Below are 27,919 nucleotides of genomic sequence, written 5' to 3'. Positions count from 1 at the left end.
TTCAAACAAGTACATATTAATGTTCAGTTTTGTCCCTTGCCTTTTTACATCATTGTTGATTTTTCAATATTATGTCATCACAATACATTCAAACAAATAGATATTTACACTTCTTACCAAGCCATGCATTTTATTGGAAGACATCACCTTATCATATTGTTAATATCCATTAAACCTAGGTGTATTATCATAATAGTCATGCACTAATAATAAGTATATAATGATTTATACAACAGTGGAAAGCTAAACACAGTGTTTGCCCTGTGCAGACAAATTTTATGTCATATGACACTGTGTCATTTTATGTCATTGTGTCATTTTATGACATTGTGTCATTTTATCAGTCATTTCATGACATTGTCATTTTATGACATTGTGTCATTTTATGACATTGTGTCATTTCATATGATATTGTGTCATTTCATATGATATTGTGTCATTTTATGACTGTCATTTTATGACATTGTGTCATTTTATCACATTGTGTCATTTTATGATATTGTGTCATTTCATATGATATTGTGTCATTTTATGACATTGTGTCATTTTATGACATTGTGTCATTATATGACATTGTGTCATTTTATGACATTCTGTTATTTTATGACTTTGTGTCATTTTATATGACTGTGTCATTTTATGACAGTCTTTTTATGCCATTTTTGGTGTCATTTCATGACATTGTGTCATTTTATATGATATTGTGTGATCATCCCTAAGAGTTCGTAGTTTCAATTACATCGACTGGAATGGTAAAAGTCATTAATACAAAGTGGTGCTGACAACAAACAACAATAGTTAGCAAAGGAGTGAAAGTTGTTACCTTCTGAATCCACGGTTAACATCAAAGACATGACTTACTCAATAGGGTGCTTGTTACAATCAACAAACCAATTGATCCAACTGTGGTTTCATTATGTAGAAATAGTCGATGTCTACTGAGTAAATGCCTCCCTTAGATTGTTAGCATACTTATTGTATTTATTTCTCAAAAGACACCAAACACAGCTGCTGAGACTTCACACCAAAAAATTGAAAAATATTCTGTTTTTTATCAATATATATATATAGAAAAGCATAAAATAAAGCGATTTTAATAACGAATTTGAACAGTTGCAAAAACCATGTGTAAGAGGATTGCTTTTATACAAATGTGTGCATAGTAGCAATCCTCTTACACATGGTTTTTGCAACTGTTCAAAATTCGTTATTAAAATCGCTTTATTTTATGCTTTTCTATATATATATATTGATCTCATCTTTGGAGGTTTTTTATTTTGACAAATCATCAATGCTGCTAGCATTGCATATCATAATGCCATTGAAAATGTTGTTAAGCATCGACCAGCATGTATCACATTTCCAATACATTATGCATAATAATATTGTGGCATTTCAACGTAGGCAACCCACTTCAGTTCTAAATTTGATCTGACTATTATAAAAGAAAGTGAAAATACTTCAGTTTATTGCTGCATTATTCAAAATATACCATAAAAATAGTATATTCTAAAAAAGAGTTTTTATGGAGTGTTTTGAAATTGTATTGTTTTTCCTTGCAACTTTTGATGCCTGCTGTGTACATTTCTGATTTTAATACTGAGCTAGTTTTTTAACTACAACTTGTAATACTCAAGTAAAACATTCACATGGTTTGCCCCAATTGTTTATTGTACCCACAGCAAATGTAAAAGTATAATGTTTCATTTGCTTTAATCATCAGTCCAGTATGTGGTGTCTCTAGATACAATCAATTGTAAAAAACAATGTTAGGCAGTGCAAGGCAAGTAAATAGTCATTGACTAGAGTCGAGTGCAAACAATGTTAGGCAGTGCAAAGTAAGTAAATAGTCATTGACTAGAGTGTATTAAAACACCATCTCACTGAGAGCTAGATATAAACAGTGTCAGTGGTGGCATTACAACTGTTGACATCAGACCGTAGACAAACAGAAACTGTTACAAACTGGGAAAGTAAACAAATGAATTGAGTTTGAATAAAAGGACAAGTCCAAGTCTGGTTAAAACTTCTGCTTTATTTGAATCCCAAAGTTTCGGCTGTGCTCAAACAGTCTTTTTCAAGGGCTAAAATACAAAAAAGTATGAAGCAAAGAATAAGAATATGGAAATTGAACAAATAGCTAAAATGAATCCAATAAAACTGTAAAAATATGTAAAAATAAAATAAATAAGGAAAGAACAAAAACTGAAATGGTAAGAGACTAGAACAGTAAAAATGGACTACCGAAAAAAAATAGGAGAGTAGGTATGAATTGGATTAATAATACTTGACTCAGCATGTTGCAACAGTAAAAAAAATGACCATTTATTTTAAATTCACTACCATACCTTAATTAATTGTAAGCAAGAAGTATAAAGGCCAGTACAATAAGCTACTTTGGAATGGTAACTTGGAAACTAATGTGACGTTTCAATATACAGTTCCACAGGAACTATGTTGTACTGTCCTACACAGATTCTTAGAACCATGAGAAATATACTCTCCAAGAATTATAAAGTATTTAGATCACCAGATATTAAATGTACTCAAAAAAAGAGAGACACACAGTAAGACTAACAAAAAATCTGACTGTGGTATAGTATACCATATAGAGAAAAGAGAAAAGTTATGTGGAAATTTGGCTAACAAAATATCTATAAATAAATTCTTAAAATATATTTTCACTTTGCCTCATTATTTACCAAAATAATGAATGAACAATAGTTAATGAAAAATGCACCTTGAATAATTGAAGAAAGGAAAATGATTGATTTGTATCATGCAATACTACACAGGAATTATGACTGTAGTGTGTTCCATTATTTATCATACATTTGATTAAGGGGTAAGGCTTCTTTTTCACCACTGTATCTACATGGGATAACATGCCACAGATCTCAATTTTAAATGCTGTGATTAAGGGGTAAGGCTTCTTTTTCACCACTGTATCTACATGGGATAACATGCCACAGATCTCTCAATTTTAAATGCTGTGATTAAGGGGTACGGCTTCTTTTTCACCACTGTATCTACATGGGATAACATGCCACAGATCTCTCAATTTTAAATGCTGTGATTAAGGGGTACGGCTTCTTTTTCACCACTGTATCTACATGGGATAACATGCCACAGATCTCTCAATTTTAAATGCTGTGATTAAGGGGTACGGCTTCTTTTTCACCACTGTATCTACATGGGATAACATGCCACAGATCTCAATTTTAAATGCTGTGATTATGGGGTAAGGCTTCTTTTTCACCACTGTATCTACATGGGATAACATGCCGCAGATCTCTCAATTTTAAATGCTGTGATTAAGTGGTACGGCTTCTTTTTCACCACTGTATCTACATGGGATAACATGCCACAGATCTCAATTTTAAATGCTGTGATTATGGGGTACGGCTTCTTTTTCACCACTGTATCTACATGGGATAACATGCCACAGATCTCAATTTTAAATGCTGTGATTATGGGGTAAGGCTTCTTTTTCACCACTGTATCTACATGGGATAACATGCCGCAGATCTCTCAATTTTAAATGCTGTGATTAAGGGGTACGGCTTCTTTTTCACCACTGTATCTACATGGGATAACATGCCACAGATCTCTCAATTTTAAATGCTGTGATTAAGTGGTACGGCTTCTTTTTCACTACTGTATCTACATGGGATAACATGCCACAGATCTCTCAATTTTAAATGCTGTGATTAAGTGGTACGGCTTCTTTTTCACTGCTGTACCTATTATATTCACCAGCTTTCTTCCTATATGACCTAAAGCTACATGTACACAAGAGGAAGCATACTGTACAGAAATAGTATAATTTGTTAAGTCATCTAAAGTTTTGGACAAAAGAAGACTTCACTTATTAAAAGTGTTAAACTTGAACTGGAATACAAATTTCTAATTGGACAGTATTAGCATGAAAAAAAGCCAGTGTTTGGGTATTTTGTAATATGTAGGACTTCATTCTCAAACTTAATAGTTGGTGTTGTTTGTTTATTAGTTATATTATATTTTTTTTAAACTTCATGTTATACCATATATATCAGACACGTGCTCCAGACAACCTGCAATTAATAATCAGCAAAGAATATGGAAACGCTCATGATCAATATGCTCTGATGATCTAGTTGCTAAAACTAGCTGACATACCACAACAGTTCCATATGGTCACAAGCGGCATCTAAAACTGAGTTGCTGGATTACCTATGAGCCATATGCCATACATCTTGAGTAAAGGATTACATAAATGCATGTTTTGAACGGGATGTAAATATAACAGTCACGGTAATTAAACAACATTTTTTTCTGCAACAAGTTTCTTATAATTCTAAATGTGAAGATTTGTTGTACGTCTGCCTGTGGCTTCTAAATAACAACCTATAAAAATAAACACTCTTTGTTGATAAACTATTACTCATATCCAAAAGAAATTTGTACAAAAAAAAAGCATAAATGCATACAACCTGACTAGTAATGGAGAAAACATTTGTACTAATATCACATTGTCATATTTGTGAGATGCCTACCCTGTACATATACAAATTATATTTATTAATTTTTTTTTTTTTTGCACCACTGCGCAATTATTCTATAGTGGTGACATAGTGTAAGTTCTTTTACAGTACTGTTACTGGAGATCCAAGACAAAGTTTTCCTCCATGGCCATCTGTAGACAAGAAGAGTGGTGGTGCTGTCCATCCCGCCAGTTATCACATCAATGTAATGGAGGAAAAGCGTGATGCTGCATACTTGTTTATAGAAGATGTTGTTGACAAAATGATTGAAAAATCGGTACTACAGATAGTCTGTCAACAATAACTTACTTGTTTTTATATCGACGTGTAATTTTTACCACAAAATTTAACAGAATGTTGTCAGTGTTAGTAGAGCAGTGTTATTTTATCTTATAGGTTGCCTAGTATCATTACTAGGATGAATTCTTGTTACCGAAATCAAAAATTAGAGGGTCTATTTGAATTAAATTTAGTATGTGGACTATACGTGTCCAAATGAAAGTTAACAAAGTAATGTTGTAACAGTATTTAAAACTCTAATTATATTGTTAGTGAAATTGACAAATTATTCACATGTCGTGTGCTTTACTGCCACTTGCAGAACTGATTCAATGCTATTACCAGCAGAGTTAAAAATATGAAAGAATTACTGTAAACTATGGAAGACCGGTGAGGACAGCAACCTGCGACCTGCAAAACTGCCACCTGCGACTTGTCAGCCTCGATTTCTCATTTTCTCATAATAATACTAGAGATTAGGGTAATTATTGTCGACAAGGGCAATGTTGCCAATTGAAATATACCATGCAGTTTCGTCGCAAGTCGCCGTCCTCACCGGTCTTCCATAGTAAACATAGATATTTTCACAACTAGAGCATTTTGTAATCTTAGTCTTCAACTTAGAGTTCCCAAAGACTGTGTAAAAAATGATAAGCCTGGTACACTGTGTTTACATTATTTACATACAAGAAGGTATTTTAACTACTACTCATTTTTATGTATTTGTTTTCCAGCAAAATAAGCAAAACTAAGTCTTCAGCAATAGCTTCCATGTTCACAGTATCTAAAACTTTGACTGCCTTGAATGCTTTCAGAGTCTACTGAATAATCATTACATCTACTTTTCTATCATTTCAGAGTCTATTTGATAGAAATCACTTGAAGGGTTCAGAACCATTTCCATAGCAACAGTCTATGTTCTATCTCCATAGTAATTTTACGTACAATATAGTCATTTATTTTTCCCCTTTTGTCATGTACTTCTGAGACAGTTCTTGAATTTCTCCCAGTTTCTTCATCAACGGATCAATCCGTGTCATAATCCATTCTGTCACTGTCCTTTCCTCAAAAACCTCTGGAAGGGCCATTCCCATTTCATCTTTGATATTCCCTAACAATGTCAACAACCTGGAAATTGAAATATATATTAGAAATTATTCCCCAAAATTTGTCATTGTTTGACCAAAAAGATATGAGTGACATAAGGGGCCTTGTCATTGTTTGGCCAAAAAAGATATGAGTGGCATAAGGGGCCTTGTCATTGTTTGGCCAAAAAAGACATGAGTGACATAAGGGGCTTTGTCTTTGTTTGGCCAAAAAAGATATGAGTGAGATAAGGGGCTTTGTCATTGTTTGGCCAAAAAAAGACACAAGTGACATAAGGGGCCTTGTCATTGTTTGGCCAAAAAAGATATGAGTGACATAAGGGGCCTTGTCATTGTTTGGCCAAAAAAGACACGAGTGACATAAGGGGCTTTGTCATTGTTTGGCCAAAAAAGATACGAGTGACATAAGGGGCCTTGTCATTGTTTGGCCAAAAAAGACACGAGTGACATAAGGGGCCTTGTCATTGTTTGGCCAAAAAAGACACGAGTGACATAAAGGGCCTTTAAGCTTGTTACTATTAGTCTAGAAACAAACCATCATCAGATCACAAGTCACAAGTATTTTCCAACTGAATGAAGATAAAAATATTGGCAAAATATATAATTATATCAGGGTCTACACCTATGATTTAAGAATGCTCGAGAAGAGCAATGGTATTTTGAAAGTTTTGACTCATATTTCAGCAATGCAGATTTAACCAATGTCATAAACGCATTTGTGAATAGAACAATCGGGGTAAAAATGACATATTTTTTTGTTTTAACATATTCAACTTTGCTTGCGAGAGGGATTAATTGTAGAGTCTTAAATGTATATGGGTATCTGAAAGATGCATGTGACCTCATAGTTACCATAGTTACCACAATCACTGTCAAGCCAAAGGGATTGTGGTATAACTATGATGTCATTTCCTGCAAGGGTTTCCCATGAATTCTTATTGAATTGATAGAAACAAATATTGATAAAAAAACAGTGTTGCAGCCAGCCTTTCGAAAGAGTGGGACATAGTGTCCCAACACTTTCATTTTTCTGGGTCATCATAAATTTTTTGGGGACATTATTATTTTTAAAAAATGCCAATGGCAATTATAGCACAACTGTACAGTTTTTAAAAAATATTTACACACATGCTGATCCATGCTAAATATTTTCTGGATGATTATGCAGTTGCCAATCTAACCATGTTGGTATCGGTGCAATATATGCGATCATTTAGCTGTTGCTATAGGCATGGTCATGTTGCGCACTATATTGCTAAACATACTTGCATACAATGTTAGTGTGGGTCATCTATGACCCATCACTTCCAAAATTGTGGGTCAGGTCCAAAAAATGTGTGTCAAATGACCCAAAAACCCCCTCTGCCTGCAACACTGAAAAAAAACGTTGAGTGACAAACGGTAACAGACATGCCACCTGACCCTTACACTCCACTCGTTCACAGTGGAGCTAAAAATTCAACCTTGTCTTTCCCATCAAAGCAGTGGCCCTGTGCCATTCTCTTATCATTTCATTTTATGACAAAGTCCAAATAAAAATGTGCTTCGGGCAAATTTACTTTGAAATCAAGTGAAAATGACATTAGTCTGAGAGTGATATTGTCTACACATTCTCCAGCTAAAAAAACTGATCTAATTTAACAATATGGCATTGCAGACTTTTAAAGTGGCCATATGGATGAGAATTTGGTATTTATTTTGGATTTTTATTTGATAAAACAGCTTCACTATGTTTTTCTACTTGAAAAAATAATGTGAAATAACATATACCAAGTCTATGTTTGCAACTCAATAAACTGCAAAACATTAAACAATGTGTAAAATGTTTGTTATTGTACGTACAATAACAAACTTTTTGCACTTTTTTGCATCTTTTTGCAATGTATTGAGTTATGAACATGGACTTGGTATATGTTATTTCACATTATTTTTTCAAGTAGAAAAACATAGTGAAGCTGTTTTATCAAATAAAAATCCAAAATAAATACCAAATTCTAATCCATATGGCCACTTTAACAAACATACTATTAAACTACTTCTGAAACAGTGAACACAGAATTTATAGAAAAGCTTTAAATCTGAAAACAGTTTGATATTGGTATTGTTCCAGAAAACTATCAGTGTAACATCTGTATGTAAGCTGGCACCTCAAAGTAAATAACTGTTACAGTACCTGTACACTAAAACATTGTTTGGCTGAGTTTATTCTAGTGATGTCGTGTAGATACACCTATCAAATAATAGTAACTTTCAAATTCTTTATCATTCTAGGTGTTGTAGCATATGAGTTTAATGTTTTACATTTTATTCACTTTTGTGTTTTGGTGAAAACTTATACATAAAGAAGAGGGTTGAAAATAGTGAAAAGTTTAGAAAGTTTAGTAGTACATTAAGGGGAATGCCACTCCAGGAAATAGAGACATTTTCATAAACTATGGGTTTTGGAGAGTCATTTCATGATTTGCATCACCTACAATTACTTGAAATTTTAGAGAAACTTCTACATGATCTTGTATCTTTATAGGGTATCTTTGCTATGGGCTATTGCATCATGGGAGTCAGCAGAAATAATATATTCAAGTTGCACAATAAATATTCATGAATCCTGAGTACTTATTCCATTCAGTGTGAAACATCTTGATGTGCCTCTGAAATCACAAGCAATTGTAGGTGATGTAAAATCATGAAATGACTCTCCACAACCCATGGTTTATGAAAATGCCTGTATTTCCTGGAGTTGTGTTTCTCTTAAATGGTATTTAGTTATTTATGCATGTATGGTAACTCCCTTTCAATGCAGGCAATGGAAAGGTACTTTATATTGACTTTTTATTCTTGTGATCAGTCTGTAGGTTGGTTTTGAGAGTTTTTTGTATTTTCATATGTATATTTTCCTCTCTTTATATGGGCCTTGAACCTGATTCAAACAAACAATAAAAAAATAACTAGAAAAGAGATTATACTTGTTGAAGTTTTTGCCAAAAATCACATTTTTGACCAAAATCACACATCTTTGATGTGACTACTTGAGCAATGTCTCCACTAGACATCATATTACCAATACTTTGGATAAATGACAAGAAAACAGATGGTTGTTTTGCCTGGGACTAATTTCCAATGATTTAGTCATGTTAACAACAAATTTTTACCGGAATTTTATTGTTAGCGGAATAAAAACATCACCAAAAACAGTGAAAATTTTGTATTTCAGAGTCAACTCTTTCAATGAAAATGAATCATGTTATGTCAATATAATGACTGATTTAATGTACTTACTCAGACGACATCACAATATAATGACTGATTTAATGTACTTACTCAGTCGACATCACAATATAATGACTGATTTAATTAATGTACTTACTCAGACGACATCACAATATAATGACTGATTTAATGTACTTACTCAGACGACATCACAATATAATGACTGATTTAATGTACTTACTCAGACGACATCACAATATAATGACTGATTTAATGTACTTACTCAGACGACATCACAATATAATGACTGATTTAATGTACTTACTCAGATGACATCACAATATAATGACTGATTTAATTAATGTACTTACTCAGACGACATCACAATATAATGACTGATTTAATGTACTTACTCAGACGACATCACAATATAATGACTGATTTAATGTACTTACTCAGACGACATCACAATATAATGACTGATTTAATGTACTTACTCAGACGACATCACAATATAATGACTGATTTAATGTACTTACTCAGATGACATCACAATATAATGACTGATTTAATGTACTTACTCAGACGACATCACAATATAATGACTGATTTAATTAATGTACTTACTCAGACGACATCACAATATAATGACTGATTTAATGTACTTACTCAGATGACATCACAATATAATGACTGATTTAATTAATGTACTTACTCAGACGACATCACAATATAATGACTGATTTAATGTACTTACTCAGATGACATCACAATATAATGACTGATTTAATGTACTTACTCAGACGACATCACAATATAATGACTGATTTAATTAATGTACTTACTCAGACGACATCACAATATAATGACTGATTTAATGTACTTACTCAGATGACATCACAATATAATGACTGATTTAATTAATGTACTTACTCAGACGACATCACAATATAATGACTGATTTAATTAATGTACTTACTCAGACGACATCACAATATAATGACTGATTTAATTAATGTACTTACTCAGACGACATCACAATATAATGACTGATTTAATGTACTTACTCAGATGACATCACAATATAATGACTGATTTAATGTACTTACTCAGATGACATCACAATATAATGACTGATTTAATTAATGTACTTACTCAGACGACATCACAATATAATGACTGATTTAATTAATGTACTTACTCAGACGACATCACAATATAATGACTGATTTAATGTACTTACTCAGATGACATCACAATATAATGACTGATTTAATGTACTTACTCAGACGACATCACAATATAATGACTGATTTAATTAATGTACTTACTCAGACGACATCACAATATAATGACTGATTTAATGTACTTACTCAGACGACATCACAATATAATGACTGATTTAATGTACTTACTCAGACGACATCACAATATAATGACTGATTTAATGTACTTACTCAGATGACATCACAATATAATGACTGATTTAATTAATGTACTTACTCAGATGACATCACAATATAATGACTGATTTAATGTACTTACTCAGACGACATCACAATATAATGACTGATTTAATGTACTTACTCAGATGACATCACAATATAATGACTGATTTAATTAATGTACTTACTCAGACGACATCACAATATAATGACTGATTTAATTAATGTACTTACTCAGACGACATCACAATATAATGACTGATTTAATGTACTTACTCAGTCGACATCACAATATAATGACTGATTTAATGTACTTACTCAGACGACATCACAATATAATGACTGATTTAATGTACTTACTCAGACGACATCACAATATAATGACTGATTTAATGTACTTACTCAGATGACATCACAATATAATGACTGATTTAATGTACTTACTCAGATGACATCACAATATAATGACTGATTTAATTAATGTACTTACTCAGACGACATCACAATATAATGACTGATTTAATTAATGTACTTACTCAGACGACATCACAATATAATGACTGATTTAATGTACTTACTCAGACGACATCACAATATAATGACTGATTTAATGTACTTACTCAGATGACATCACAATATAATGACTGATTTAATGTACTTACTCAGACGACATCACAATATAATGACTGATTTAATGTACTTACTCAGATGACATCACAATATAATGACTGATTTAATGTACTTACTCAGACGACATCACAATATAATGACTGATTTAATGTACTTACTCAGACGACATCACAATATAATGACTGATTTAATTAATGTACTTACTCAGATGACATCACAATATAATGACTGATTTAATGTACTTACTCAGATGACATCACAATATAATGACTGATTTAATTAATGTACTTACTCAGACGACATCACAATATAATGACTGATTTAATGTACTTACTCAGATGACATCACAATATAATGACTGATTTAATGTACTTACTCAGACGACATCACACTGATACGTTCCATATTGGAATGATCCATTGTGCCATGCTGCAGTTGATATTCTGTCATCCATCCTTCCAACCTAGAATTTAAGTTTATCATAAAACATAGTATCATTCATTCATTCATTCATTCAAAAGTTAAAACTATTACGGTACTAGAAAATAGTTACTATTTGTTCATTATTGCATTGCAGCATTCGTGGCAGCCTGTAAAATATACCAAATAGCACTGAAAGTTTTTTTTTTATTTGTGATGTTTTCATTAGTCTGTGAGATACAACATTCGTGCCATGCTATCCGCCAGCTTAAGAAGCCTCATAGGGCTGAACAACATGACATACCACAGTCTAGGGTGGGGATGCTATCAGCCAACACTCACTCAGTGCTTAAGAAGCCCCATAGGGCTGAACAACATGACATACCACACAGTCTATGGGTTCATGTGATAGCAATTCTTACGTAGCATTCTTACAGTGACACTTAAAGTTATCTACTGACAGAACTTTAATATTGAATAATGATTGGATTTTTTTTTAACTCTAGTGTGATGGTGAACATTTGCAAATGTGTGTCTCAGGATCTCTATATGTCAAAATATAATCTTGTATATACAACCATATGACTGTATAAATATATGAATCAGGCACAACATGAACTAAAATAAATATCACATTTAGATATGTGCTTTGAATGATATATCAGAAGTTAAGTGTGTGAATAGCTCAAGTTTGTGGATGTTACAAATTCAACCATGTCCCACAGTATATGCGAGTGTATATGAGTATAACAGTAGTAGTATAAATTAAATGCTACATAGTTGCAATGTGGTACCAGCGTTCCCCTGTCATTTTACCAGGGTTCCCATATTATGGCACAAATGTATTGGAAACCATGCCAGTTTTACCATATTTCCCCCTTTCTGTTACATAAGAACTCTGGTAAAATGACAGGGGAACTCTGGTAGCTTTTAACTGCATATCACTCCTTCCATGAACTGGGAGAGTGTAAAACAATCCATATTATCAGTAAACATTGGAAGTAAATAAGCTATTAAAAGTTGCATAGTAGGCTATTTTTTAAGGTCTACATGGCCTTATTTAGCAATACTATTAGTGGTTGTTTACCTGGATGATGGGTTACCATACAGTTTGTTCATATCAGTAGAATGCTCTAGATACATAAGAGCGGTAACTCCTGCATAAATGGCACTGCCAGGAAAAGTACCAGTCTTGTTCAATGATTTACCACTACTGTGAAAAAGAAAAGGAAAAAACTTTGTGATATTGTAAGTAATAAACAAAACCTTACAAACAGGATAAATCTTAATTTCAAACTGCACAATGCTCCCTGTAATATACAAAAAAACCTTAAAGGCCAGGGTTTCAATCCCAGATTCTTACATTATCATTATTATATAACATCAATGGTGCTATAAGGAGTACATAGGATCATTCTTTTTTTCTGAACCAACTTTTTCAAAGCTTTGTCATACAACTGTTTTTCACATCTAAAGTTTAATCCTAATCAGGACCAGGCCTTTAAAGGCCCATGATTCAATCCTAGGTTCTTGCATTATTGCCATCTTATCTGTGGAGATGTGACAATTAGACAAGGTTTTTCTTTTGATTATGACCATTTTTTAAATATATATAAGTCTTCTTCTGTCATTGTAATTTGGAATTGTTCTACTAACAGCTCATTATCAAAATGACTAGAGATTCCACACTTCATTCCACACGTCATTTCTAGAAACCAATAGCCTAGGGACTGTCACATCAATGTAACATTATTCCTTTCTTCTAGATTCTATTCATAATGTTATTGTTTATACCTGTCCATAATTTTCCAAAAACCAACTACTACAGGTACTATGATGGTAATTACCGGTAGATGCTTTCATTGGTGGAGACTGAGCTTCTAACTTTTTTGGTTTTCAATTTAGGTTTATGCTACGTCTTTTTGACAGCCAAAATGTTCTGATTAATCGTGTTATTACTTGTGATGTACGGTTCTGTGGGCTTAAGCCCCACTGGTTGAATATTTTACATTGATTTTTTTTCTTTTAAAATAATACCTTTTGTAATATTTTCTGTTTGTATTTGTCTGTTATGTAAAAATTATGCTGTCTTGTGGTATATTTTTGTTCTTCTCTGGACCATGGGTCTGTAATAAAGTTTTAAATAAATAAATAAATAACTTGAAAAAAAAACATGTAGAAAAGAGTTCAAACTTACTGCTTAGATCCAGCTATCTCAATGCCTAATTCTAGGCGTTTCTGAAAACCAAGTGTTCTAGATATATCAGTGTGGATCTGTTCATTGAAACCACCTGTAAGACAAGTGGAAAATCTATCAGTTTATCTGTTCAATGAATGGAATGATAGTTTGTGGGATGGATAGTATTTTACCACACAGTATATACACACTCAAGCCAGATTGAACACATTTGAACACAAGTATGCTGGATTTTATACAAAGGTCATTCTATGTCACAACAACTCACCTCTATTAAAGTCACTGGTTCATAACAGTGCTTGAAATATGAGTTATAACATCCCAAATTGTCATAACTTTTCACCAATTTTTCATAAAATATGCTTGAAGAGGTATTATTGCCAAATTTTTCTTCAATTTTGTCACAATTTGTCTACTGACTAGTAGTGACATGGCCCCTTAGGTCACTCCTATAATATCTAGGTATACATGTACCTAATTAGGGGGGAATTATATTCAGATTGGAATATAATTATTGTGACATATTATTACACTGAAATTACTAATGAAGTAATATTTACAGAAAAAAATGTAACATTTAATGTATGACAATAACAAAACAGGTTATCTGATTTTCAGAGTGTTTGATTCATATCAGACATCATTCACTCTAGGTTGGTAGATTATCTTTGCTGAAAACACTGTTGTTTGGTTATTCCTATGGGGATGGCAATGATACACATGTTTATCTTTGAATGTTCATTCACTGGATTACTCCTCACTACTGTTATCATTACAAAAAAATACCAGGCATTTGGTTGTCACTATGGTGTGGCCATGGGAGCTATACCAGGTATTTGGCTGTTACTATGGTGTGGCCATGGGAGCTATTCATATTTGTGTTTATTTTTGAATGTTCAATCACTTGGTTACTCCTCACTATTGCTATCATTACCAAAAATACCAGGCATTTGGTTGTCACTATGGTGTGGCCATGGGAGCTATACCAGGTATTTGGCTGTTACTATGGTGTGGCCATGGGAGCTATTCATATTTGTGTTTATTTTTGAATGTTCAATCACTTGATAACTCCTCACTATTGCTATCATTACCAAAAAGACCAGGCATTTGGTTGGTACTATGGTGTGGCCATGGGAGCTATACCAGGCATTTGGCTGTTACTATGGTGTGGCCATGGGAGCTATTCATATTTGTGTTTATTTTTGAATGTTCAATCACTTGATAACTCCTCACTATTGCTATCATTACCAAAAAGACCAGGCATTTGGCTGTTACTATGGTGTGGCCATGGGAGCTATACCAGGCATTTGGTTGTTACTATGGTGTGGCCATGGGAGCTATACCAGGCATTTGGTTGTCACTATGGTGTGGCCATGGGAGCTATGCATATTTGTGTTTATTTTTGAATGTTCAATCACTTGACCATCAACATCCATCAGTTTTGTCATCTTTGTGCAATGCATATGACCTGACATATGGCCAGGTGTTTTTATTTAAATCTGCATATGACCTGACATATGGCCAGGTGTTTTTATTTAAATCTGCATATGCTCATATAAATAATCCACTCATAATAGCCTTCAAAAAGTCTAAACATAATAAAAGTAGCTAAAATGTACTTCAGTCTTGGTGTGTGGGTGAGGGGTTGGGGGGGGGGGTTAATTCATAGCATGTCTTTATGCATGCTGGCAATGCAAAACCTATATCACACATTTAGTTGGTTGGTGCATGAAGTTAAGGCTACCACTTTCTTACCATGTATTAAAGTTTGCAAACAAAACGCTAATGATGGCTGGGCTGAAGGTAGTAATTCACACAGTACTGCATGATGATCATACCTGCAAAAGTAATGATAGAATAAATTTAACTAAAGCATGCAAAGTAAACCACAGACAAGAATTGTCTGTGTGTAAACATATGTGCCAAACCATACGGCCTGCTTGTATACCTTCCTAGCAAACATTTGGTCTCTGCATCAAACTCACGCGATTCTATATTCTTTTGGAATGTGCGGCTTATGAATGATTCGTAAACTTTTTGAGTGATGATGATTGTCTTAGTATCGTTCTGTGTCTCTGTATATATTGTTTTGTATATTTGTTTGTATTTTTTTGATATATTGATGTATTGTATTTGAGCCACACCTTTAATTGCCCATGTCTGGGATGAATAAAGTTCTATTGAATTGAATTGAATTGAATTAACAACAAATTCTATATATTAATCAATTTTTTGCTAATACCATGATACTAGTACAAAGAGGAGAGGGTGCATGTAAGCAAAGTAATGTAAACATCTGTGTAAACCAATATTTGGCCGATTCTCATGATGATCTCCATGTCAAACTATAATTACTTCATTAAAAAATATTCTCCATCAAAATGACATTTCAGAATGCCATTTTATTATCAATACCCATAAGAATTAATTCTATCAAGAGGGGTACTTGAGACTTTTTCATAATTTAGCTCCAATGAAAATCACATAAAGGAGACCGGACTTGCTGGTATTCAGGATTTCCATCGTTTATATCAAAAGCATTAAAAAAAATTATTTTATGATGTTAAAGTGGCACAAGCTGAGTTTATAAGCTTTTTACTCAACATGAAACACTGATTAAACTATTCTTGTATTATATTAATGTCACTGCAGGCCTTCTATAAATAATTGCTTTAGCCAATCAATCTATGGATTTGAAGGTTTTGTCAAATGAATTGTCACCACTTATATCATTATGCCGGAAGCAATAGACCACACTATTTGTGAGATATGCAACACTTTGCATTGGTAAGTTCAGGCTGCAACTATGCACATTGTGAATGTCAATACAGACTAGACTAACATATGCTGTAGCTCAAAATTTCGGTTTTAAATTTTATTTCAGGAACTTTTTTAACAACTCATTACTTTCAAATTGTTTGTATGCCAATCTATAAGTTCTTCACTGATCAGTGCTTGATGAATATAACCTCAGGCCCATCTCTGATTCTCAGTTCAGTCCATTCTCAGCAATATCATGATTGAATTTCTTGTAACTGGTCAAATATTACTATGAGACATAGATTCTGGACACAAAGATATATAGCACAAATTAACACTTGAAATTATTGTGAATTAGGAACTTTTTAATATGTCATGGAAATTCTTCTATCTATGATATCATTTCAAATAATTAATCATACACAAACCACCAATACAAATTTATTAGAAGGAAGAAGAAATGCAGGAAAATATTTCAAGTTCATAATTAAGTGATGTCAACAGCACAGTACTGGAAAGAATGTCTCAGAAACAAAGTTCCATCGTATATTTCAGATCTACATTGTATTGACTACAAACTCCTCAATTCATTTGCACAATACTAGAAGCAATTACCATATCCCAAATGCGCATAATAGATTTTTTGCATATAGGGCATCCATTGTTGCAAACAATAGAATCAAATAGCTTTATGTTTTTTGTGTCACTGTAGATTTTATTTTCCACCTTACTGTTTTTATTGTATGTGTTCTGCTTTATGTACATTTATATATTTTTTCTTTTAACATCTGCATGAAAACCCATTTATGGATGCAGTGTTTTAAATAAATTAAATAAAAATAAAATAAAATAAAAGTTGAAATGAAAACAATATCATACCACACATTGCTTATGATAGCAAATCACTGATAATCATGTACAAGCTGTAACATTTTACATGGCATGCTAGTATTGTGTTTTTTTCGTGTACTTTTTTCCTGTCTGCCTTTTAGGTCTGGGGGAATTCATGGATGGCAAACATATATTGACGGCACCTTTAATAATATCTTTATTATAACACATTTTAGCAGTGATAATACACAAGGTGAATACAGACAGACTGATGGGTAGACAGTGACTACATTTGTGTAAGTTTTCTTCACATGATGATAACAACTACATTTCACATATAACAGACAGAATTAGTAATATTTATGATTTTTTCGCAACTATTTTAAACTGTCCACTTTAGGCCTAAAAAAATTGTTTCATTCCGGTTACCCAGCTCCACCTATCTTTTCACTGCCGACCCTAAACTTTTGTTTACGTATTCAAGATAAAAATCCTAAAATCACAAAAACTGTGAAGTCTCACGAGAAATAGTGGATGTGGAAACTGCCATCAACTTAAAAAGACAATATAAAACTGTTCTTCCAATCTGTAATGGCTGTACATCTGATAGGAAGAAATAAACAACACAGAGACCATTTGGAAAACCTGAACTAGACATTCACACAAAAAAATATATATATTAATAAAATGAAATAAAAAATCTACCTACCCCCACCTATTCTAAAACTGAGTGTAATCGGAATCACACAATTTTTTTTGTTAGGCCTTATCATAGACTAGGTCTATTTTGTATTCCATAACTATGAAAGGAGCTGGGGGATTGGCATAACACTTTTGCAGTTTTCTACGAAAACCTTACTTTCATGCAAACTCTAATAAACAGAGTCAGATTTCATGAAACTCTGTGAGAATCCAAAGATATTTAATAATAAACCAGCATGTGTATATATGTACACACAAGGAGTCATTGTTACTTCAGTTCAGGAAGTCCTCTTACTCATTTCCAGAGCACTTTTAATATATCTGCTATATTGGCCAAGGAGTACATAAATGAAAAATTATTCATGGCAAAATTGATAAAAGGGGGTAGGGGGTATCATTTTCTTTTATATCTCTTATATTACATTTCTCAATAAATTTTTTGATAAATATTGAGTGATACATTTATCTATTGATTTCCTAGTGTCATTTGAGATAATACATGTATATATGTATGTGGGTGACAATTTTCCTACTCTAAGGAAAAGGTAAAGGTAAAATTATAAGTATTAAAATATGATAGTTCTAACTCTAGATTTTTAGAAGTCTAAGAGTTTGTATTGTACTATCGTTCCATAATGCTACGTCAGCAAAAATGACTTCTGCACATGCTCAGTGTATTCTGATGTCAGCTGATAGTTAGGTCATCTAGGCAGGTCATTCATTTTGTCAGTAGTCAACTCAATCTTTGTCGCACAAAAACAACACAAAAAGGTGTATTTTCTTGAGGTTCAGGACAATTTATAGTAAACCAATAGTACATTATTTTTATGTCCTGAGTATTTAATGTACATTCAAACAATGTAAATTGAAAGTGTTTTAGTTCCAGCACATGTAAGTGTCTACATTCATATTATATAAGGTAAGCTTTTATTCATACCTTGACCTTTGACTTTGACCGCCATATTCAAGGTCAAATAACACATTGGCCACAATAAATTATGGAGTTTTCTTTCTAGAGACACCATCCACATGTCTGCAACTATATTTATAGGTAAGCTTTCAAGCTGGATGCTAAAGCTTTGACCTTGCACATTATCATTATGGTCAAGTAGTGAATTGTTCAATAGATTTGGAGGCTTCATCTTGAGAGACACCATTCATATATGCACATACTCACATTGGTTACTACTCAGATAGACTTCTGACCATGACCTTCATTTTTGGAAGTTTTATCCTGAGAGTGACATCATTCAAATGTTTATGTCAACATGGTTACAGGTATGGTTACTACTCAGACAAACTTTTGACCATGACCTTCATTTTCAGAGTCAAACTTAAATTAGCAGAATAATGGGGGGGGGGGATCCTGTGTCTTCTATTAAGGCTTGTTAAAATAACGACAAGCTATATGAAGAGTATTAAATTGACATTACTTGAACTCAGGTTTAAATGATAATTGACAATGATATCATCTCAAACATATTGCTGCTAGTCTCTGTGAGGGCAGCACCTGAAATGGCAATGATGTCATCATTTCAAACCTACCTCTGCCAGCCTGTGAGGGCATAACCTCTGAAATTGACACCGGCTGGAAATGATTGATTGATTTCATCGATCCATAAATGATGATTTCCTATATGTTTTGTTATATCTGTATAGTACTGAGCAACTCCTGTGGCACCTTTAATTATAAAATGAAAACAACAGTCAAGGCTAATTAAGAGGTAGGTGAATAGCTTTGTTACTGATTGTGTTGAAAATGGTATTGTGGAGTCATGATGGGTGAATGGTTAGCGTGACCGGCTTGGAATCTACAGGTTGTAGGTTCGAGGCCTGTCACTGCCTGCTGTTTGTTTCTGAGTGGCTGAAGTCCTTGGGCAAGATTTGAACCACCACTGTGTCTCAGTCAACCCAGCTGTATAATTGGGGACCTGGTAGGATGTACGTTGCAATGTGAAGGCTTTAATCCTATGCGCTTAAATGGCTGCAATGGATTGTATGCGCCCTGGGGATTTGAAGAAGACTAAAGGGCAGTTGTGTCGTTCTGACCCGAGCCAGGGATAATAATTGTAAAGCACCTTGAGCACAGAGTGGGAAAGCGCTATATAAGAACCCAACATTATTATTATTATACAAAATGGAATCTTTCAATAAAAGATTTGAGTGATCATGATATAATAGTTTTATCAAAAGGACAGAAGTCTCGATTGAGATATTATAGTGAATCATTTTTTCTCTCAAATAATAGCAGAAGCCATGGCGTACATGTAGTTTAAATTTCAAAACCTGTCACAGGTCATCCTCAGGTCACATAGGTAAATTGTAAACTTAACCCTTTAACTCTTTATCAGATAATCAAACCCCTTAACTTAGCAGATAAACAAACCTCTTAACTTAGCAGACCTAACTTAGCAGATAAACAAACCCCTTTACTCTTGTCAGATAAACAAACCCCTTAACTTAGCAGATAAACAAACCCCTTAACTTAGCAGATAATCAAACCCCTTAACTTAGCAGATAAACAAACCCCTTTACTCTTGTCAGATAAACAAACCCCTTAACTTAGCAGATAAACAAACCCCTTAACTTAACAGATAATCAAACCCCTTAACTTAGCAGATAAACAAACCCCTTGACTATTTATCAGATAATCAAACCCCTTAACTTAGCAGATAAACAAACCCCTTAATTTAGCAGATAATCAAACCCCTTAACTTAGCAGATAAACAAACCCCTTTACTCTTGTCAGATAAACAAACCTCTTAACTCTTATCAGATAAACAAAAAAACAGACAGATAGTGAAAGTGAAACAGCAGACATGTGTCACTCATAATTTATCCAATATTACATATCAGTTATAAAGGTGCAAAGAGATATGAACTATACTTAGTATTCTACCTTTGAAGGCTGAGGCCACCCAAATGTTATGAAAAACAGTTCCGTATTTCCGCCAAACATTAGGTGTAAGAAATTTATGAAAGAGATGTATATTCCATTTGTAATTCCAGACCATAGGCTCAACGAGTTCTCCTAGATTATATGCTGCAAATAAGAAATAGAATAAACATTCTCAAATTATTAATATACTTTTGTTTCATTTGGTACTAATGGCTAATTTGAATAGTGATCATACAGCTGTGTGCTTGTTGAATATGTTAAAAGCCCAGTTTGGATTATATTTGGATTAAAATCTAGTTGTCTGGTAGAGCTATAAGAAAGGTTGGCCCCCAAAATATAATTACGCATTGAAGCTTTGTTTTTCTATTTTGTGCATTGACAGTATATACACTATGGCACTTTCACAGTTTCACTTTGCATTGTTTCAAATTAAAGTTTATGTATGAAAAAAAATTATTTTATTGTCAAAATTACAGTTTTGATGAAAATTTTTTGTGTTAAAAATTCTTGTTTTTTTTCGTGTAGGTCACCGTAATACACAGAGTGTTGAAATAATCATTAAGATGATGACTACTGACAAATGACAAAACAGAATGTATCATACCTTGCAATGTATCCTCACTGATGTGACGTAGCATATCTTCCCACATTATCACCTGTACATGTGGATACTTTTCACGAATATACTGCAATACCCATACTATGTGACTGAGGAAAAGTTCATCTCTGTTGTCATGGAACTCAGTCTCAAGTCTTCTCTGGCATGCTTCACAGTATCCGAGATGTCCAACCTGCAGTCGATATTTAAGATTGGATTATTCTTGTATTACTGACAATTGCATCACTTTTCTTTAATAATGATATGATTTAATAATCTTTATTTATACTAGATATAGTTCTTTAAGTATATAAACACTTGTCTGCCAAGAAGTCCGCAGGGAAAACCTGCATTGAACAACACTCTTCTTACTTACAGTGTGGTAAATTTAATCAAACCCTGAATGGGTTCGAACCCCAGCCGGAGTGGTAAGAAGCAAGTGGTTTAACTACTCAGCCACCAACAACCATTCAAGTTTGTCTGTCTGTCTCTATCCGTCAGTCTGTCTGTCTGTCTGTCTCTATCCATCCATCCATCCATCCATCTATCTATCTATTAAACTGTCTGTCTGTCTGTTTGTCTCCATCCATCCATCCATCCATCCATCTATCTATCTAACTATCAAACTGCCTGTCTGCTTGCCTATATACCTATTGGACTATGTTTACAATACATAGCTTGATATTACCTCATCTCCTCCAATATGGAGGTAACTTGTATGTTGATGTGCTGCCATAACTTGGTCAATCAGTAACTTCAGAACCTCTTGTGACTCTGGAATAAAAAAACAATCATCAATATTATATAGTCCTAAATCTACTGGGAAAGATCATCAAATCATTTACAGCCTGTGTTTTGTGAGAAATGACTAATGATTGGGGGATTGTTAATATCACCCAACTCCACTTGTCTGATCTTATCAATAGAGTCCATGGGATTAAATAGAATAATGTGTTTGTACAGGACCAACTTTTAAATAGCTCTGCCAATTTTTTACATCCCAAAATTTTAAACCTAATCCAGCTCTGCCAATTTTTCACATCCCAAAATTTGAAAAAAAAAAAAAACATCATAAATACTTAAAACTAAACTGTCAGTAATTCAATCACGCCATCCCAAAATTCACATCAAAAGTCCATTTATCAGAAAGACAAAAGATTTCATGGTTTGGCCACTAGGAGTGCTCTTCAAAAGTTCTTATTAGACTGCCAGAATGCTAGTTTTGTGTGCTGGAGCATATTTTGTCTTTCCAAGAATTTCCTTTATTTTGAAAAGCATGTAATACTCACCTGGGTTAGATGGACACAATGACTGCACATAATTCATGACTTCTCTAAGAGATGCAAATCTTTCATGTTTCAATACAAACTGAAATATCAAATTGTCAGGAAATATAGATGGTTAATAAAAATGAAAGAAGAATTGAAATGTTTTCATTCAGATGGATTACTGCAAATGTTATAGACATTCAAGTAAAGAACGACTTTCACTGTGTCAGTAAACCATACATACACTTGTATACTTTATAACAGACAACGATCTTTCACAAAAAACAAACATTTACTTATTATTAGTAGTATCATATCATATTGTTTGTCTTGTGCTTTTCAAGATGCAATGGCAATGAAACACAAGAAGACAATTCAGGCATAGAAATACGCGGAGACAATTCAGTTCGAAAAATGTTGTTGTAGGTGCCACTCTAACCATTCAACCATCATGACCCCATATTTGACTTGTCGTATGATAAAACAGAAAACCCTTAACTTTGAGATTTCCATTCACACATTACAAGGCATACAAGACATCAGACTATTTCTTACCTCAAAATGTCCAAAAGACTGAATGAGTGGAATATATTCTAACTGGTTCTCTTTTGCTGTTTGCTGTAACAGCTTAAGATCATCAAGACTGTATGCATCAGTCTGTCTCAGAATATCAAGTTTTCCTTGGTACGGAAACATATCTTCATATTCTACAAGCAGACCTGTGGCTCCCAGCTTGGCATATCGGGGAATCATCTGAGTATTAAAGATAAAGAATTCCATGAAATCTGACTAAATTTAAAGTAGACATATGGATGAAAAATTGAGATCTGTTTTGGAGCTTTAATAATTAAAAATAAATTTCTACTTGAAAAATAATGTCAAACAGCATAGGCCAAGTTTGTAAATTGCAAAAAAAAAATGTATCAAAAGTTTGTTACCGCACATACATGAAGTGGTTTGTGAACAAACTTGTTAAACACATAAAATGGAAAAATCAAAACAGAAAGAACAGAAACACATAGGACAGCAGGGATTGTCAAATCAAATTAGACATGGTGACATTTCAAAATATGGAAAAAATTACTACATCAGACTGGATGTGACACAGTAATTAGCGATACTAATGTCAGCGTGGAAGTATAACCCACTATACTTCCATAATGTCAGTTACTGTCCCTACAACGTCAGGTATTAGCAGTTGTCACAACCCCTATTATTATTATCTCGAAAGTTATCCTCAGCAGAAAATTAATGTGTATTGTATTTTTGTCTTGTATTGTATTGTGTTTACTATACCATGCTTTCCACAGCATGTTTTTAAGTAATAAAGAATTGGTAATTGGTATTATTAGAATGGTTTTTTTTCTGCAAACATAGCAATCAGGAAATTAGTTCACATCTATTGTAGTTTTCGCCTTTGTAAGGATATATCATGCACAAGAGCTCTTGTTACTTTAGTCTACCCTCCCCCACGGTGTGGTTTTGCAGGCAGCACAGTGTTATTGTGTGAAAACTTAGGTACCCTGCACAGGCTCACAATGTTTTCATGGGGAACATGGAACAATGCTTGAATTGCACTTGTCATGTTAACCCGCCAATGTTGACACAATCAGGATCAGGCAGCCAATCAGAACTAAGATATGTTGAGGCTGCAACAGTGGTAGGAGTAGCATTATTTAGTAGAACAGCTGACAAACATTTCTGAACCTTGGAAATGTGTCAGTCTCAAAATCGTACTTTCGGATTAAAGGTGTTAAAATAAACGTCACGAATTGCAAATAGACAAGGTGAGAATGCCCAATTGACCAAATCGGGCATTCTCTCCTCAACTCTGAGACATTTGCAAACAATACTAGAACAATAAACTTTCTCTTTTAGATTTGATAATTTTGTTTGTTCATTTTTAAATCTCACGCTCTCCATAATATGTTAAAAACTGACCTGAATGAGATACTGTATCTTTGGTGGTGCCCCTTTCAAATCTAAATGGACCAACCTGTGTACAAATATATATTAAAATAAGTTATAATAATATTATATAGGAGTCTGGTGAAGGGCCATTCACAGGTTTACTGTGGTAAAGACTGAATATGGAGGTAGAAACACAAAAGGAACTTTCACAAGTTTACCATAGTTAAATTACATACCTATGGTAGGAGTCTGGTGAAGGAACTTTCACAGGTTTACGATACAATGGTTCTGTTATGTCCATCAGATCTGTCATCCTGTACTTCTTGGGTTTTTTCAGTTTGCTGGCATAATCCTGTTGATGTGTAGGTTTTGAAAGTTCCTTGATCAATTGTGGCTCTTTTGGCTCATGCACACACCAACTACAATACAAAGGTGTATTTGTTATTATTTACATCAGCAATCTTCAATACATTATTAAATAAATTTGTACAAAAATGGTTCTCCATGGTGTGCATTGTATGGTCGATGAAGTCAAGACGACTCTTCTAACCGACCATACTTTCATTATTCATGAGCACACCCCTCTATTTGCATACGAAAACAAATGTAGCCACGAGTTTACAAATGTATATGCACATGACTACAAATACTATGATACCTTCCCTGGACGACACAGCTTACCGACTGGAATATAGGATTTTTGTTTACTTTTCATTCAAGATCGATTTAGTCTTTTAAGTATCCTTATCATTTTGTAATAATTATAATGTTCTAAAACAGTTTCATAATTCAGTGTTTCACTTCACATGCCTGATTGTGCATCTAAGTTGTTAAATTGTCCACCATGATTATGTTAATATTATGTTAATATTATGGTAATTTTATGTTAATATTATGGTAATTTGGGGAATGGAACAAGTACTGCTGATGCCTAGTTAAACACTAGGGGGCATTTCCGGCTGGATAGTACAGACATTGGATTATAATTTATGTGTTTGACTCAGTGATTAGCACACAACAGGTATAGAATGTGCAATGTATATTCTGATTATTATATCACATGTCATAGGTTATGTATGTTCACACAATTAGCAATAAATAAATAAATATTTCAGAAGGTTATTTAGGACTATGATTAAATATAGTCCATATCTGAATACAGACTATGACAGGCCCTCACACAGTGAATGTGCCAACACCATGGATTGAAACAGCAATCTGAGCTGGATATGCTTGAACATCCATGATTTAAAATTCATTTATTTATTTTAACACCTTTGTATTACATATTTATCGGAGACATCTAAGTATGTAGCGATAGTTAGAAGAGTCGCAATGCTGGTTTTAACTAATCATATGCGACAAGCAGGAAGTACTCCTGGTGGCGACAAACAGGAAGTACTGCTGGTGTTAACTAATCATATGTGATAAACAGGAATGTTTATTTTAAAATGAAACATTCCGAACGGCAGAGATATTTGTAGACAGAAAAGCTTATATATTTTGAATGTGGGCACAGGTACACAAACTGACCTACGCACCACTCATTCCACACAAATTACTCTTCGAGTAATTTGGAAAACATGGTGTGAAACAAAAAAAAACATACTTACATAGAAAACAAAATTTTAATTAGCAACAATCCAAAGAGAGATAGGATGATTACAGTTCTACACTGTCTATCTATAGTTAACCTCATGGGATTATCTTTGTACATTTATCTGTTGCTGATATACCATTCTATCTGCAGTATTTGTATAGTCTGGCAACAGCTTCACTCATCTAAAAGAAACAAATGTTGTAAAATGTAAATTACATGTAATACAATTTAGGTACACATATGATACATTGATAATCAGATCTCGTATCATATGTTGCTTTATGTGTAGGTCCTGTGTGTGATGCATCTGATAATCTTGTTTGCTTTGGTTTGGTAATCTTGTTTGGAGGATTTTCTTTTCAGGGAGACCATATTTTTTTTTATGTTTCTCATTACCCGACTAACCCCAGTTCCGACATCAAAATAAAATTATCAAAAATTATTTTCGCTCACACTTAATATTTTGTGAAACAGTGCCCTCTCTGGCAAGAATAAGCAAGTGTCTGGACTGCCAACATCATCTACAGTCATGGCATTGATGATGACACTTGTTCACGAACACAGTATTTCTCTCATGACGTTAGTTATTCAAGTAGGGGGATAGAGGATATGATAAATTGTGTAGAGAAGCTGGAATCTAATAAAAGAAGACAGAGGAAATGGAGAGGCAGAGAAACATGAAGATGATTTTTGATTTTTCTACTTCTTTTTTTTTTAAATCGACTAACCGACCCATAGTTGCTATGAAAAAGTAATGAGAAACATTTTTTAAATGGGGTCATCCTTATTGCATCCTTATTTCCACACAAATATTGTGAAAGATATTGCTGTTCATCATCTTAATATAACCCTTAAATGTTTGAATTCAACAGTTTTGGATTCATACTCTGTTACCAATCATGGAGCCACAAGGATGTGAACTAGGTCCATTCTTTATGTTTAGGAACCAACCTACCACCTCACCCTCATGGTTTTGAATCAATTCAACATCAATTGGTTCAGAACCAGCAAAAAATCTAAAGTGAATCAATACAAATCTGAAATGTGCTTATTTTAACACTTTAAACAGTCAAGAGAAATTTTTGTATATTCTAAGTTCAGATGATAAACTTCCTTTTGCCAAATTTCTTTTAGATACATCTCGAAAATATCCTCAGCAGACAAGTAATATGTACTGTATTTTTGTCTTGTCTTGTATTGTATTGTATTGTGTTTACTATACCATGCTTTCCACAGCATGTTGTTAAGTAATAAAGATGAGTAATAAAGATGAGTAAAAATGTGGGGACAGAAACTGATTTTGAACAAACTGAATTGATTCAGTTTGAACAAGATTTGAAATGATTCATGTGAGGACATGACTAAATTTATATCTACTAGATAACTGTTTGTCACATATGTAAATGTTAATCCAAATCTGACAATGGTCTTCAATAGAAAACTGATTTTGGTTTTGTATACCATTGATAACTGACTCTTAAACTAAATATGATATATCTAGAGGTACATACTACATGTTGCAGATACTTTAGTAGTTTGAACT

The 27,919-nt window shown here is 33.4% G+C and overlaps 2 protein-coding genes across 2 annotated transcripts in view; one reads left to right on the top strand and one right to left on the bottom strand.

The window, feature by feature from the left end:
* Positions 1-4,895: 4,895 nt before the first annotated feature.
* The window catches only part of LOC144434795 (hexosaminidase D-like), a 24,716-nt gene continuing 1,692 nt past the window's right edge, over positions 4,896-27,919 (bottom strand). Inside the window, exons 2-15 of the mRNA XM_078123297.1 lie at positions 26,390-26,558; positions 25,013-25,195; positions 24,807-24,861; positions 23,421-23,618; positions 22,887-22,965; positions 22,286-22,371; positions 21,604-21,790; positions 21,000-21,143; positions 19,646-19,781; positions 15,563-15,645; positions 13,808-13,901; positions 12,698-12,820; positions 11,567-11,653; positions 4,896-5,930 (exon numbers count right to left, since the gene is read on the bottom strand). Coding sequence (XP_077979423.1) covers positions 5,759-5,930; positions 11,567-11,653; positions 12,698-12,820; positions 13,808-13,901; positions 15,563-15,645; positions 19,646-19,781; positions 21,000-21,143; positions 21,604-21,790; positions 22,286-22,371; positions 22,887-22,965; positions 23,421-23,618; positions 24,807-24,861; positions 25,013-25,195; positions 26,390-26,493 — 1,731 coding nt within the window. The 5' untranslated portion in view covers positions 26,494-26,558 and the 3' untranslated portion in view covers positions 4,896-5,758. The remainder of the gene's footprint in view (positions 5,931-11,566; positions 11,654-12,697; positions 12,821-13,807; positions 13,902-15,562; positions 15,646-19,645; positions 19,782-20,999; positions 21,144-21,603; positions 21,791-22,285; positions 22,372-22,886; positions 22,966-23,420; positions 23,619-24,806; positions 24,862-25,012; positions 25,196-26,389; positions 26,559-27,919) is intronic.
* Positions 19,770-27,919, top strand: part of LOC144434796 (target of rapamycin complex subunit lst8-like) — a 17,219-nt gene continuing 9,069 nt past the window's right edge. The window contains exon 1 of the mRNA XM_078123299.1: positions 19,770-19,824. The gene's annotated coding sequence lies outside the window, so the exon portion shown is untranslated. The remainder of the gene's footprint in view (positions 19,825-27,919) is intronic.

This window comes from Glandiceps talaboti, chromosome 5, assembly GCF_964340395.1.
Source record: "Glandiceps talaboti chromosome 5, keGlaTala1.1, whole genome shotgun sequence".
Lineage (NCBI taxonomy): Eukaryota > Metazoa > Hemichordata > Enteropneusta > Spengelidae > Glandiceps > Glandiceps talaboti.
This window is presented reverse-complemented; position numbering and strand designations above follow the sequence as displayed.